The sequence below is a fragment of the Gorilla gorilla genome, chromosome 21 (assembly GCF_029281585.2).
Source record: "Gorilla gorilla gorilla isolate KB3781 chromosome 21, NHGRI_mGorGor1-v2.1_pri, whole genome shotgun sequence".
In the NCBI taxonomy this organism is placed as follows: domain Eukaryota; kingdom Metazoa; phylum Chordata; class Mammalia; order Primates; family Hominidae; genus Gorilla; species Gorilla gorilla.
In genome coordinates, this window is record NC_073245.2 from 35253940 (window position 1) to 35269219 (window position 15280).

Here is a 15280-nt window from a genome sequence, read left to right on the forward strand (position 1 = left end):
TTTTTTTTGAAATGGAGTCTTGCTCTGTCACCCAGGCAGTGGAGGGCACTGGCGTGATCTCGGCTCACTGCAGGCTTCACCTCCCGGGTTCACACCATTCTCTTACCTCAGTCTCCCGAGTAGCTGGGACTGCAGGCACCCGCCACCATGCCCGGCTAATTTTTTTGTATTTTTAGTAGAGACGGTTTCACCATGTTAGCCAGGATGGTCTTGATCTCCTGACCTTGTGATCCACCTGCCTTGGCCTTCCAAAGTGCTGGGATTACAGGCGTGAGCCACCGTGCCCAGCCGATTTTTGTTGTTGAATTTTAAGAATTCTCTATTTGTCCTAGATATTAATAGCTTATCAGATATGTGATTTGTAGATATTTTCTCCCGTTCTATGGCTTGTCTTTTTACTGTGTTGATAGTATATATTATATTACTCTATAAAGATGAGGTTTCACCATGTTGGTCAGGCTGTTCTCAAACTCCTGACCTCAAGTGATCTGCCCGCCTTGGCCTCCCAAAGTGCTGGGATTTCAGGCGTGTGCCACCGCGCCTGGCTGATAGTATCTTTTGATTCACAAAAGTTTTTAATTTTTATGAAGTCTAGTTTGTCTATTTTTTCTTTTGTTGCCTGTAAGTTTGGTGTCATATAGATCAATTGATTTTTTTTTTTTAAAAGGAAATAGGTACCAAAACAATTCAATGGAGAACGATGTCTTTTCAACAAATGGTATTGGGATATTTGGATATCTACATGCAAATAAATGAAATCGAACCCCTACCTCACATTACATACAAAAATTAGCTCAAAATGGCTCAAAGACCTAAATGTAAGAGCTAAAAGAATATAACTTTTAGAAAAATATATAGGGATCAATCTTCATGACCTTGGATTAGAATGATTTCTTAGATATGACACCAAAAACCCAAGCAACAAAAGAAAAAATAGATACATTGGACTTCATCAAAATTAAAAACTTTTGTGCATTAAATAAAGACAACCTGCAAAATGAGAGAAAATATTTATAAATCCTAAATCCGATAAGAGTCTAGTATCCAGAATATATGTAAAGAACTCTGACAACCACAAAAAGACAACCCAATTGAAAAATGGACAAAAAGACTTGGATGTTTCTCCAAAGATGATATCCACATAGCACAAAAAGATGCTAAATGTGATTAGCTATGAGGGAAATGCAAATCAAAACCACAATGAGATGCCGCTGTATTCCCACAAGAATGGCTATAATCATAAACACAGAGAACAAGTGTTGGTGAGGATATAGAGCAGTTGGTGTGACTGTCAAATCTTGCAGTCACTTTGGAAAATAGTCTGCCAGTTACTAAAACAGTTAAGCATAGAATTCTCATGTAGCCTAGCAATTCCATTCCACGGTACAGGCCTCAGAGAAATGAAAACATATGTCTACATGAAAAACTGTATATGAATTTCACAGCAGCATTATTCATAACAGCCAAAAGTGGAAACATCCAAATGTTTATCAATTGATAGGGTAGGTAAACAAAATGTGGGCTAGCCATACAATGGAATAGTATACAGCAGTACAAAGACGGGAAGGGCTGACACATGGCACAACATGGATGAAGCTTGAAAACATGCTTATTGGAAGAAGCCATGAAATATCCAAAATAGGTAGATCCATAGAGATGGAGAGTAGATCAGTGATTGACAGAGGCGGGGGAAATAGGTTATGACTGCTGATGGGCACGGGGCTGCTTTTTGGTATGATGGTTTGGAATTAGTGGTGATGGTTGCACAGCTCTGTGAACATACACTTCTAAAAGGCGAATTTTACGGCTAATGAATTATATCTCAATAAAGAGATAAAGGTTATTGGGTGTACTGCAGTGCTCTTTTTCTGTCTTCAGTTCAGAAGCCCACTGCAGCAGAGTTTTGGACTTTGTCAGCTACTTTTTGTGTCGTTGTTGTTGTTGAGACAGGGTCTTGCTCTGTCACCCAGGCTGGAGTGCAATGATATGATCACGGCTCACTGTAGCCTCAGCCTCCCGGGCTCAAGCCATCCTTCCGCCTCAGCTTCCCGAGTAGCTGGGACTGTAGGCGTGCACCACCGTACCCAGCTAATTTATTTTTTATTTTTAGTAAAGACATCTCATTATGTTGCCCAGGCTGGTCTTGAACTTCTAAGCTCAAACGATCCTCCCACCTTGGCCTCCTAAAGTGTTGGGATGACAGGCTTGAGCCACCACACCCAGACTTTTTATGTCTTTCTCGAATGCTCACAAAATCAAGGTGACATTTGCCCTCCTAGGTAGGATGAGTGTGCTGTGGGCACTCAATTTAAAAACAGGAAGGAACTAAACATCTTTCCTTATGTTGACTCGTAGCCTATCTTTAGAAAAATATGTAGAGATTTTTTAAAAATTTAATGGATTTTTGAATTTAATAGATTTTTTATGAACAAGAGGTTTTATGGTTGGTTAAGTTTAGCCCATAAACTTAGAAGTTTTCTGGTCGGTTATGTTGTAGTTAAACTTATTTCTTAACTTTGAGCCAGTAATGCATTATTGAGTAAATCCTAGCACCCCCCTCCCTATATCCAAAATATTGTTGGTGGAATGTACCCTTTGAAATTGCTTTAGGAATTAAGTTCAAGTCACAGTAATTTGAAATTTTACCCTGAATCAAATTACTGTATGTGTCAATATCATTCAGTTGACTTAGTGTATACTAAATCATTTGTAACTTTGCTGTTGTTATTTAAAACACTACCACTCTTCTCAATGGATATTTTTTTGGTTTCAAAAATGTGCTTTTTTCTTTTTAATTAAACTTTGTTGTTTATATTAACATGTATTGGGTTTATTATTTTTAAATGAATTCATATGTATACTTTAAAAAGGTCTGCATTTTAATTTGTAATTTGATAAATATCAATATATGTAATTCAAATCAACAAAAGCTCTTTGGATCCTTCTGAGACCAAAAAGTTTAAAGTCTACCAGTCCAGGTAATGTGAGCAATTTGTCAAGTTCGTGCACTAAAGCCAGACTAATGGAATATTTATCCATATGCCATAATGAGAGTACTGAGTTCGGCTTCTGGAATGGCTTTAAGTGTCAATTGTGATTTTATTGCTTTTTCTCTAATTTTTAGCATGACATATCTATTTCACAACATTTTTTGAATACAATTGGAATCACCACAGGAAAAGTGCTTTTAGATTTTAGTTTAAAAATATGTCACGTAAATATCTTTAGCCCATGTGAAATTAGAGAATGACAGAACCATTGGTTTCATTTTTAGGATACATGTTATAATTTGTTCACTGTTAATAGGTTAACCACCTGGCAATAAATGTTTTTGAAATATTTGGAAACTTTCATTTCCATGCATTGATTTAACATCAAATTTTAACATTGGATTTTCAAGTCTAACAGAACCCAGACTCTAACTTTTAGCATAAGCTCACAAGAGTTACACATCTTTCAGCCTGTCATTCAAGGGAAAATATTGAGTAACATTAAAATGCTGCCTGTGTTTTTGTTTGCAGTTGGGGTTAGACTTGGAGGAACTCGAGGAGATAGAAGAAGATGCTGGCCTTGGGAATGGAGGCCTGGGGAGGCTGGCAGGTAAGTTGCCCCATCCAGGAGGAGCTCTCTTGGACCCGTTGGCTTGGTTGGAGGCCACGTGGTGAGGCCAGGGTCGGGTAAATTGGCCTCAGGGTAAATTGGCTTTGAGTGGATGGGCCAGTGTGTTCTTCAGATTGAAATCTTGCCACTATTGGGGGGAAAGGGGGAAAATGTATGTTTTCTTTCACACAAGGGGCGTGTCATCATTATCACGAAGACCAATCTTGCCAGCATGGAGTAAGCTGGTGCTGGGAGGGGCTCCCGATATGCTGACCACTTTCCAGGGCACAAGAGCCAGTGATTGGCAGACAGCCCAAAGGATGGAAAGATGATTTCTGAACGTGGCCCTGCTTGCAGCAGGCAGTTTCAACTCTGATACAGTCAGCAGATTGCCTTGAAATAACAGGGCTTTGAGGGTCTTCAGCCCTCTCCACCTTCTGGCCTTTGTGACATGTGATGGGTCACCACTGTCTTCCTGTGAGGTCCCTTTTCATCAAATGCAAAACTGGGCTTCCTACGCTCAAGGGAAGCTCCAGCCTCTTTTGTCCCCATCTCCTGACAGCCCCAGGGGTGGCCATTCACCGCACATCTCACCTCCAAGCTGGAGACTGTGGACTGCTCCCTCCCCGGCCCCGAGACCTGCTTCCTTTTGGGGTGTTCCAGGTCCTTGGGCTTTCCCAGTCACCTTGCCTGCCCCTTGCCTTCTCCCTCCATCCTTCTCCATGGCCAGATATGAGTAGAGCCTTTGCCTTCTGCCCACAGGGTCCCGTACCCACAGACCCAGGCAGCACTGAGCCCGCCATGGCTTGATGTGCTTCCCTGCTGCAGGCGAGTCCCCAGAACAAGAGTCCGTGAGGCTCCATCATCCCTCTCCCTCAGCAGAGGGCCTGACAGGCATCTGTGTGTTCCCTGGATTGGGCATTTTATTTTAGTTACTAGTGTTCCAGGTGGGTGTTTTTTTGATTTTTTTAATCCTGAAGTTTTTTTTGTTTTGGTTTGGTTTTTTTTGTTTTTTTTTGAGATGGAGTCTCACTCCGTCGGCCAGGCTGGACTGCAGTGGGCGATCTTGGCTCACTGCAAGCTCCACCTCCCGGTTTCACACCATTCTCCTGCCTCAGCCTCCCCAAGTAGCTGGGACTACAGGTGCCCGCCACCATGCCCGGCTAATTTTTTGTATTTTTAGTAGAGACGGGGTTTCACCGTATTAGCCAGGATGGTCTCAATCTCCTGACCTCGTGATCTGCCCGCCTCAGCCTCCTAAAGTGTTGGGATTACAGGCGTGAGCCACCACGCCCAGCCAATCCTGAAGTTTTAATAGGGTTGCATCTCACTGTGCCCAGGCTGGAGTGCACTGGCACATTCTTGGCTCACTGCAGCCTCAACCTCTTGGGCTCAAGCAATCCCCCAACCCCAGCCTCCCGAGTAGCTGGGACCACAGGCATGTGTCACTATGCACAGCTAATTGTATTTTTTATAGAGACAGGGTCTCACTATGTTGCCCAGGCTGGTCTCAAACTCCTGGACTCAAGTGATCCTCCCACCTCGGCTTCCCAAAGTGCTGGGATCACAGGTGTGAGCCACCACTCCTGGCCTCTAAATCTTATTCAAAACATTGTTTTGTTTTGTTTTTCTTTCAAGACGTTTTGATTGGAACAAGGGCTGGATTTAATGACACGTGCTGTAGCGCCTTGGGGCCCCTGGTACTGCGGTGTTTGCACAGGTGGACATTGATTTGTATGTGGCCAGCTGCCACTGCTGTGCCGGCTTCACTCAGGAGTAGGGTGAGGCTTGATGTGTTGATGTGTCCCTGCTGTCAGAACAGCGTGGGTTTCAGTGGAACGTGCAAGGGATTGGCGAGGCCTCAGCCTCAACTGGGATGTCTGAGAGTGGGGCAGTGGGGGGCTTCGTGCTTGGGGAGGTTCCAGGCCTGGCTGAGTTCTCTAGGATTCTTCATCCCCTCCATCCTCCCACGCCCTTCGAGTCACCACCATGTTGATGTCTTCTGCGTGTGGCCCCAGGCTCTCATGGAGAGGCTGAGGGCTCCAGTTTTCCTCTCAGTGAAGCCTGAAGTCAGTGTGATCCCCTCTGAATTTCTGCCTTGTGCCCTGTGGGCTGCCTCCGCATGGGATCTTGGTGCCATGCCTTCAATTCTGACTGATCTGTGATTGATTTTTTCAGCGTGTTTCCTTGACTCAATGGCTACCTTGGGCCTGGCAGCATATGGCTATGGAATCCGCTATGAATTTGGGATTTTTAACCAGAAGATTGTCAATGGCTGGCAGGTGGGTGAGATTTCATTTCTTCACTGGTTTCCAGCTCTCGTTCACACAATAAAATGGCAGCACTTGCAGTTTGTCTTTTTATACTTCCCACGCCCCCGCCAGGGGACTGCAGGCCGGCCAGGGCAATGTGGAGCAGGTCAGGGTAGGTCCCTTGCTCTGGCTCCTTGGTCCACATGGCCTGGGAGAGCCTGGGCCCTGTGTGAGCTTTTTGTCAGCTGCCTCTGCCTGGTGACAGGGAAGTTGGGGCGTGCAGGACACAGAATCCTGGGTGAGCCTTACAGCAGCTCCCAGACAGGGCCAGTAGCAGCCGGGCAGTGAGGGTCACTCTGGTGACCCTCTGCACCAAAATGCAGAGTGCAGGGTGGTACTTTTGGGGTCAGCCTCAGTGGGATGTTGGCCCTAAGTAGTTAGAAGAGCAGTTGTAGCTTTTGCTCCCACCTTCTCCCTTCACTCCCTGACCCCAGTGAGGGGACAGTGTCCTTGGGGTTAGAGGCTGGACTCTGCATAGTACAGTGGCCCTTGGAAGGAGTGAGCCTCGATCTTGAAGCCTCACACTACAGCTAAGTGAGATGGTTGAGACCATGGCCGGGAGGAGGGCGTGGTCTTAAAATGCAACCTCCTCCTCCCTGGCGAGCAGCTCCCTTCCCATGTGCCTCAGAATGAAGGTCACCACTATTCCATTCGGTTAGAAAATGGTTTATTTAATATCATTTGGGGCCTAAAAGTCACAAATAAAGCTGGTCTGGGATTAGAATCAAAAGATTTGTAGCATCAGAGTGTACAACCCCAATGAATGTGTGCATGACGGGTAGTAGAGATATCCTTGGGGCGGGAGTGGCAAGGGGGGTTGGGCCTCAACGGCAGGTGCAGCCTCCAGGGCTCGTCCATACAGACTCATGTATCTCACCATAGAGAAATTAACCCAAAACATAAACGCAAGGAGCTGCTGTCCATGACACGCACAGCGATGTTAGTGGGAATGTGGACTCATATCTGCAGCTTGCTTTAAATGCACCCCAAAATCAATGGATTGGCGGACGGAGAAACAACAGACCATTTACAGCACCTAGGTGTGGGTGCATAACGTTTCTGCATGTTTGAAAACGCTCATAATAAAATGTTGGTAACGAAAAGAAATGGCTAAAAGTAACCTAAAACGGACTCGGATCCATTGCTTGATTTGTGGAGATGCCCTCTGCAACCTTAGAAAGGCGCCTTTCTCCACTGCCTCCGGACAGCTCTGCCCCAGCGCTCCGCGTGCCTGAGCTCCAGGGCAGTCCAGTCCATGCACGTGTTGATGCTCTGATTCATTCTGGCCCCCAGCAGTCCCCATGTCATGTGTGGGTTTATAAGGCAGAAGCTCAGAGGCTCCCCTTCGCCTAGCTGGTGTTAGGGTTTCCAGCAGGAAGGTATTGGTGGTGGTTTTTGTTTTACCAGGGAGACATTTTTCCTTCTGGTGGTCCTCGTTCCTGTAACTCTTGCAACTTTGTGTGATAGTTTAGGATGATCAGTGAGTGAAGCTCACCCCTCCTCCCATCCCCTTTTCATGGGAACTGGTCAGATTCAGTGGGTTTTTAGTTGGCTTTAGCCATGGAAGAAGTAAATACAGGCAGGGTTGGCCAGCAGCATGTGGCCAGAGGGGCCGCAGGCCAGCCTGCTTGGCACCCTGACCGAGGGGGCAGGGAGGCCCTGCAAGGGAGACTCAGGCTGCCTTTGTATGTGGGAAGCTGTTGCTTCTGCCGATGACTCGTGGACTAACTCTGCAGATGGCCAGGGCCTGGTGTTGGGGAATCTCACAGCGGACAAGGAGACGCCACCAGAAGGGTCTTGCTGGGAGTACCATGGGGAGGTGCCTGCTGTGGGGAGGGGCCTCCCGAAGAGCACAGCCCAGACAGTCTTGCTCGTGACTCTTGGCGTCTGTGTAGGAACCATGAAGAGGAAATCCCTCAGTGTAGCGTACTAGGGCTGCCTGTTCATTCTGAAGAGAAGAGACTTGATCTCATTTCAGTTTTAGTAATTGAGACTTCAGAATCCGCCCTTGCTGCTGTACCAGCTGGAGTTACTCTGTCACGTGGTGGTAAAGCAGCCCCCTAGTGCTTCTGTGCAAGGGTGGCTCGAATCTGCAGGGCCGCTTTTAGTGTGGGGATTGGTTTTATGTAGTTACTCGTCTTGAGTGCCACTGGGCACAGATTCTGGGAATAAGCTTCTTCTTGGAAGCCCTCCCGGAACAGCTTGTCTTCCTGGGTGCATCCAGGGCGTCCTCACTGCCAGCTGCCAACTTGGCCCCAGCACTTGCGGATTTGCAGCGTCACTTTCTTTCTTTTTTAAATTTAATTTAATAATTTTTTTTAGAGATAGGTCCTGCCCTGTCGCCCAGGCTGGAGTGCAGTGGTACAGTCATAGCTCACTGCAGCTTCGACCTTGTGGGTTGAAGCGATCCTCCCACCCTGGCTTCCCAGAGTGCTGGGACTGTAGGCGTGAGCCTCCGCCTGGCCAGTGTGTCCCCGTCAAAGCAATGTCTTCTAGTGATTCTTCTATAACAGCTTTATTGAAAGAGAGAGTCGATTTCAGTATATTCAGAGTTGGATAACCGTCCCCACTGTCTATCTTGAGAACATTTTCATCACTCCAGAAAGAAGCCCTGCACCAATTTGCAGTCACACCCAGCCCCTGACAGCCTCTCACCCGCTTTCTGTCTCTGTGCAGGTGCTTGTTGTGAACATTTTCCTGTAAATAGCCTTGTGTGATGCGTGGTGTTTTTGTCTGGCCTCTTTCACTGAGTGTAGGTTTTTCAAGCTCCATCCAGATCGGAGCATGTGTCAGTCAGTGGTTCTTAGTGTCTTTCTTTTTGGGCACGTGTTTCTAAATTTTGAGTTTGTTACTTTAGTGTCCACTGTGTTCATTTTACCCACGTGGGCTTCGCCAGAAGTGGGAATCCCGACCTGGTAAGTGGCTGTAGGTAAATTTCAGTGCCAGGCACTGTGTGATCTCGACCGCACGGTCTGCTGGGTCCAGGACAGGGCGGTGACCTGGGACATCTGCGGTGAGGGTGCCCTCACAGCTGGCTTCTTTCCAGGTAGAGGAGGCCGATGACTGGCTGCGTTACGGCAACCCCTGGGAGAAAGCGCGGCCCGAGTATATGCTTCCCGTGCACTTCTACGGACGCGTGGAGCACACCCCCGACGGCGTGAAGTGGCTGGATACACAGGTACCTGGGCTGAAATGTCTGCGGGCAAGGCTGGGGCCAGGTGAGGGGGCTGCTGCGGCTCATTTGTAGTCAGCTCAGCTTCTTTTGGCTTGGGGGGCTTGCTGCTTCCCTGGAGGACTTAAGGTAAAAGCCGGGGGAGGTTTATTCTCCTCATCTCCCCAGTCTCTTACACTTTGATGGGAGCTTCCCAAACAGTGGAAGCGCTGAGCAGAGCAGCGAGACTCCACGGGGGAAGCCCCGCTGGGCAGGAGCTGTGTGTTGGGGCTAAGAATGCAGCTGGGCGTGTCCACTCACAGCCAGATGCTCACGAGAACCCCGCTGCTTAAGGGCAGGCAGGAGGGTGTTCTGATGGGATGGGGGCACGGACCCCCAGGGTGGGCGAAAACAGCTCCCACTATCTCTGTGGAGCACACGACAAGCTCGCTTGGCCTCCTGGCGCCATACGTGGCCCATGGCTCTCAAAGCGTCAGCTGTCAGAGCCCCTGGAGTGTGTGCGAGGCCTGGGCGACATCCGGGGATGGGGCCAGGCCCTCCTGCCCGGCAGGGTCCTGATGGGGAATCAGGGCAAGAGCCTAGAGTGCTCGGCAGCGACGGGTGCCAGGCATGCAGAGGCCACGTGAGGGAGCACCCAGTCGAGGCTCAGGGCAGCTGGAAGCCGGGATGACTGGGGCAGGGCAGGGGCTGGCAGGAGAGGCTGCAGGAGAACGTGGGGGCATCGGTGAGACTTGGCCACCTGTGATGGAGAAGGACGGGCAATAACGGGAGAGCCTGGAGGCTGGGTGGTCACTGGTGTGCAGAGGGAGTTCTCCTGACTTTGTAGGACACAGTTTTAAATCAAATACCTGGGCTTAGAGTGGCTGGGGCCATGCCATGGAGGCTGAAAATGCCCTGAAAAGTTGTATTTAACTTGCAAAAGCAGGGCAGGGGACCGGCGCTGTAGATGTGTTTGTGGATGAGCATGTCAGTGTGAGTGGGGATGCTGGAGAACCGGGACATTCCAGGCAGGCTGTGAAGATGGGCTTAGCCCCGAGGCCTGGCCAGGATGGAAGGGGCTAGAATGCCTTGGCGGGGACTTGTCGCTCACTTGGGTGTCGCCTTGTGGGGCAGGGGCAAGGGTTGACAGGAGAGAGGAAGGGAAAGGGATACTGGGGTTTTAGTCTTGGTGGCCCCGGTGCGCCGCCTGTGTGGCTGTCAGAGCTGACTGGCAGTGCCACAGGCACACGTGTACCGGGATGAACCCAAGCATCCCTGAGTGCGCCTGCCAGGGAGCTGGGACCACAGGTGAGCCTCAGCTTTGTGAGCCCCCTCCTGCCCTTGGTGGGAGCGGAGCTGATGTCTCTGGATGCAGGGGAACCTGGGGGCTTATCAAGAAGAGAGGGAGCCAGGCTGGGGCGGAGGGAGCGCAGCTGGGCTTGTGCTGGGGGGCTGGGAACATCGAGGGTAGCAGGCAAGGCAGCTGCAGGAGCAACCTTCCCGCAGGTGGAGCTGAGAGAGGTGATCTGCGGGGCGAGCATCTGCGTGTTGGAGTTGCTAGAGCAGAGTTGACTGAGGAGGGGAGGCGCGGAGGGCAGAGGGTAAGGAGGGAGGTGGGGGTTGGTGCTGCAGCACCTCAGGGAGTCGGGATGGGGATGATTCTTCAGTCAAAGCCATTCCTGAGGAAGGTGAAGTGAGAAGATAGGTCTGGTCTGGGGAGGGTGGTGGGGCGGGTGGTCCTCTCAGGATGACAATGTGGGCACCACAGGGGAGGGCGTGCACGGAGACTGTGGTGCCGAGCATGGGCTGGGTGGATGTGTTTGGGCAGAAGGGGGAGACGGTGGGGGGCCAGCAGGGCGCCAGGTGCCCAGGAGGAGGCTGGGCCGGGGAGAGGCGCAGGGGCCGGCGGGGGCCCTTGCCACTCCATCCTGAGCAACCCGTTCTGTGGCCAGGTGGTGCTGGCCATGCCCTACGACACCCCGGTGCCCGGCTACAAGAACAACACCGTCAACACCATGCGGCTGTGGTCCGCCAAGGCTCCCAACGACTTCAAGCTGCAGGACTGTACGTTCCGTGGTTCTTGGCACCCTTGTGTCCATGTGGGTGGCTGGTCCCGGACACCCTCGCCCACAGCCTTTACCGCGCCCTGTGGCTCACTGTCCTGGAGGCCGCGCGGCCCTCCTCTAGGGTGTCCCTGCGTCCCATTGAAGAGCGAGGCTGGTGCAGCTTACCTGTGTGTGGGGCCTGCCCGGGAAGGGCCTACAGGCAGAGCGACCAAGACACCTGGGCCCTGGGCACCCAGGGTCAGCTTGTGCAGATCATGTGCCCCTGGGGAGGAGTGAGGGGGATGGAGTTGTGTGCGGTGCATAGGGGAGCTGCAGGAGGGATCACATTTACCTCCAGGGGTGGGGGTGGGGGAAGTAATGCAGCGGCTGGGGGAGTCCTGTGCTCGAGCGAGTTTCCTTGGCCTTTGCAAGTAGGCCCCTGAGCGGTTGCGGTGCTGGTGCCAGGAGGCATGTGTGTGTTGACCCCGCTTCGTTTCTTCTTAGTCAACGTGGGAGACTACATCGAGGCGGTCCTGGACCGGAACTTGGCTGAGAACATCTCCAGGGTCCTGTATCCAAACGATAACGTGAGTAGCTGGCCTGGGCACTCTTGCTCAGGCCGTATCGCTTTCTGGCATAGAGTAGGTGGGCTGGCTGGCCGGGCTCCCCAGTGGGGCCTGCTGTTGGCCTTGGCAAGCAGCCACCTGGTGGCCCTCTCGCCTTAGGTGCACACACGATGCCCTCGGGGAGGAGAGGGTGCACTGTCCTCCATAAAGCCCAAGCGGCTCTTCGTGTGCCTCTTGGCAGCTCTGTGGTTCTCTCTCCGAGGACACTCTCTGCCACCTTCCCCTCTTATCCACTCCCCTCATAAACACACAGCCGCTCCTTGGGGCCAGCTGGAGCCCATCAGCCCTCCAGTCTGTGTGCTGTTCTAGCCTGCAGTGCCACTTCCCCAAGCAGGTGATCTGTCTGTCCGGGGGACCGTAGCGCCTACTTGGCATTGATGCCTGGGGACATTTGAAAGGTCCTTGGCACATGCCCTTCCCATACTAGGTGATGGTGTCGCAGCCATGTTCCCCACTGCCACCTGCATTTTAGTGCCCAGTGGCTTTCTTTTTGTTGTTGTTGTCTGACAAGTCCTTAGAAGATGCCCTAGTGGGCAGAGCATGTTTAAAAGTGAGCTTTTTGTTTTATGAAAGTAACCTGTGCACACAGGAGCAAAGGCCTGGGTGCCAGAAGGCTCATCAAAGAGTGCACTCCCCTGTCCCCATGAGACTGTTGGCAGACCCCAAGCCCCAGGTACAGAATGTTCCAGAAGGCCTGTGCTTGGACAGTGCAGCTCCTGAGCAGCACTGGCACTGTACTTCTCCTGACGGATGGACACTGTGTCGCGGGGTGTGTCCCACAGGCGGGGTTACCTTCCTCAGTGACCTGAGGGCACACAGGCAGGCCCCAGTGTCAGGCAGCTGGGCTGGGCTCCTCTCGGCCTTCTGCCTGTGCCCTTGAGCCAGGTCGCTGACCTGGGCTTCCTGGGGGAGGAGAATGGCCCTGGGACTGGGTCATGGGGCATGTGCCCCCAGCCTGCACCCTCCAGCTTGCTCTGCTGTGTGCAGTTCTTTGAGGGGAAGGAGCTGCGGCTGAAGCAGGAGTACTTCGTGGTGGCCGCCACGCTCCAGGACATCATCCGCCGCTTCAAGTCGTCCAAGTTCGGCTGCCGGGACCCCGTGAGAACCTGTTTCGAGACGTTCCCAGACAAGGTGCATGGTGGCCCTGGGAGGGATCTCAGTGCCGGGGGCTGGGCACCTTCAGGCTCTTGAGGTTGCTTTCTCATGTCCCAAAAGGGGCTAGAGTGGAATGGCACATGCCCCTTGTCTTGGGGTCTCGTCATTCTGGGCCAGGATCCCACCTGGGCCCTCCCTTCCAGAACAAGGGCCACCGACCGGCCTTGTTAGGAGTCAGGTCAGCAAGGGACATGGTGAGAGGCTCCTGTGCAAAGTCAGATGTGCTGGGCAGGCTAAATGCGGTTATTCCAAACAAAGCCGTATAGTTCCAATGAGAGAGCCCCCAGCCCCGGTGGCCACGGCTCCTCCCCTCCGGCTGCAGCACATACCCGCAGCAGAGCACACAGCTGTAGGGCACTCACCAGCAGGCACGTCGGGCACAGCGCACACCTGCCACAGTGCGAGCCCAACTGTCCTCCCTGCTCCCTCCGCAGAACCCCTCCCTGTTCTTCAGGCTTCTCGGGGGTGGGGTGGGCTGGGCTGGCTCCTTCACTTGGGGAGCTTCGTATGCCAACAACCGTGGGTGCCCACGTGGGATGAAATGACTGAATGGCACCCCTTGTGCGACCTTCAGGTCGCCATCCAGCTGAACGACACCCACCCTGCCCTCTCCATCCCTGAGCTCATGCGGATCCTGGTGGACGTGGAGAATGTGGACTGGGACAAGGTGAGCATGGAGGAAAAGGGCGGCACCTCCCCAGAGCCTGGAGCCCGTGCAGACCAGGGCTACAAGGAGCTGAGCTGGGGGGCCTCTTCCCTGGCCTTGGGAGAGCTGTGTGGTCATCATGTCCCGGAGAGACGCGAGCTGTGGGAGGGGTCTGGTTCCAGGAGACAGAGGTTCTGTGGGCCAGGGTGAGGGGGCCAGAATATGGGGTCAGGGTGCAGGGGACAGGGCGCGGGGGAGATGATAAGGATAGGGCTGTGACACTTCTCAGGGTTTTCCGTTGGTGCATTCTCATCTTGAAATTTGGTGACAGCTCCCCAAAGCATTAAGTGTTTAGAGCTCTGTGCTCTATTCATGCACCTGCCCTCGCGATTCAGCGTATTTTGGACTTAAATAAGTTTGTGTGGTAGGATTTTCTTAATCTGACCGTTACCAAATCAACATGTGGAACCATAAAACAGGCCAGTGTGTGGGGAAAAGCAAGAGAGATCAGATTGTTGCTGTGTCTGTATAGAAAGAAGTAGACATAGGAGACTCCATTTTGTTCTGTACTAAGAAAAATTCCTCTGCCTTGAGATTCTGTTAATCTATAACCTTACCCCCAACCCCTTGCTCTCTGAAACATGTGCTGTGTCAACTCAGAGTTAAATGGATTAAGGGCGGTGCAAGATGTGCTTTGTTAAACAGATGCTTGAAGGCAGCATGCTCCTTAAGAGTCATCACCACTCCCTAATCTCAAGTACCCAGGGACACAAAAACTGCGGAAGGCCGCAGGGACCTCTGCCTAGGAAAGCCAGGTATTGTCCAAGGTTTCTCCCCATGTGATAGTCTGAAATATGGCCTCGTGGAAAGGGAAAGACCTGACCGTCCCCCAGCCCGACACCCGTAAAGGGTCTGTGCTGAGGAGGATTAGTATAAGAGGAAGGCATGCCTCTTGCAGTTGAGACAAGAGGAAGGCATCTGTCTCCTGCCTGTCCCTGGGCAATGGAATAAAACCCGATTGTATGCTCCATCTACTGAGATAGGGAAAAACCGCCTTAGGGCTGGATGTGGGACCTGCGGGCAGCAATACTGCTTTGTAAAGCATTGAGATGTTTATGTGTATGCATATCTAAAAGCACAGCACTTAATCCTTTACATTGTCTATGATGCAAAGACCTTTGTTCACGTGTTTGTCTGCTGACCCTCTCCCCACTATTGTCTTGTGACCCTGACACAACCCCCTTTTCTTTAAGCACCCACGAATGATCAATAAATACTAAGGGAACTCAGAGGCTGGCGGGATCCTCCATATGCTGAACGCTGGTCCCCCGGGTCCCCTTATTTCTTTCTCTATACTTTGTCTCTGTGTCTTTTTCTTTCCTAAGTCTCTCGTTCCACCTTACGAGAAAGACCCACAGGTGTGTAGGGGCAACCCACCCCTACACCAGTGTGGTGACTCACACCCGTAATCCTAGTGCTTCGGGAAGCCAAGGCAGGAGGGTTGCTTGAGGCCGGAAGTTAGAGCCCAGCCTGGGCAACACAGCAAGACCCCACCTCTAAAAAAAAAAACAGCCAGCTGTGGCAGCACACACCCAGAAAAATAAAACCAAAAGAAACCATAAAACGATTTTTTTAAACTCCGTTTTGTAGAAACCCAAGCCCCTCTCTGGTCTTGGGGTGTGTGCACTCCAGGTGAGGCTGTACCTGTTGTGGGTACCCCAGTTCTGGCCAGCATAGGGCAGGTC

At 51.5% G+C, this 15280-nt stretch overlaps 1 protein-coding gene across 1 annotated transcript in view; it reads left to right on the forward strand.

Annotated features, from left to right (window-relative positions):
- Positions 1-15280, forward strand: part of PYGB (glycogen phosphorylase B) — a 51128-nt gene that overhangs the window by 17792 nt on the left and 18056 nt on the right. Inside the window, exons 3-9 of the mRNA XM_031005052.3 lie at positions 3522-3600; positions 5779-5882; positions 8959-9090; positions 11016-11127; positions 11613-11695; positions 12722-12865; positions 13464-13556. Coding sequence (XP_030860912.1) covers positions 3522-3600; positions 5779-5882; positions 8959-9090; positions 11016-11127; positions 11613-11695; positions 12722-12865; positions 13464-13556 — 747 coding nt within the window. The remainder of the gene's footprint in view (positions 1-3521; positions 3601-5778; positions 5883-8958; positions 9091-11015; positions 11128-11612; positions 11696-12721; positions 12866-13463; positions 13557-15280) is intronic.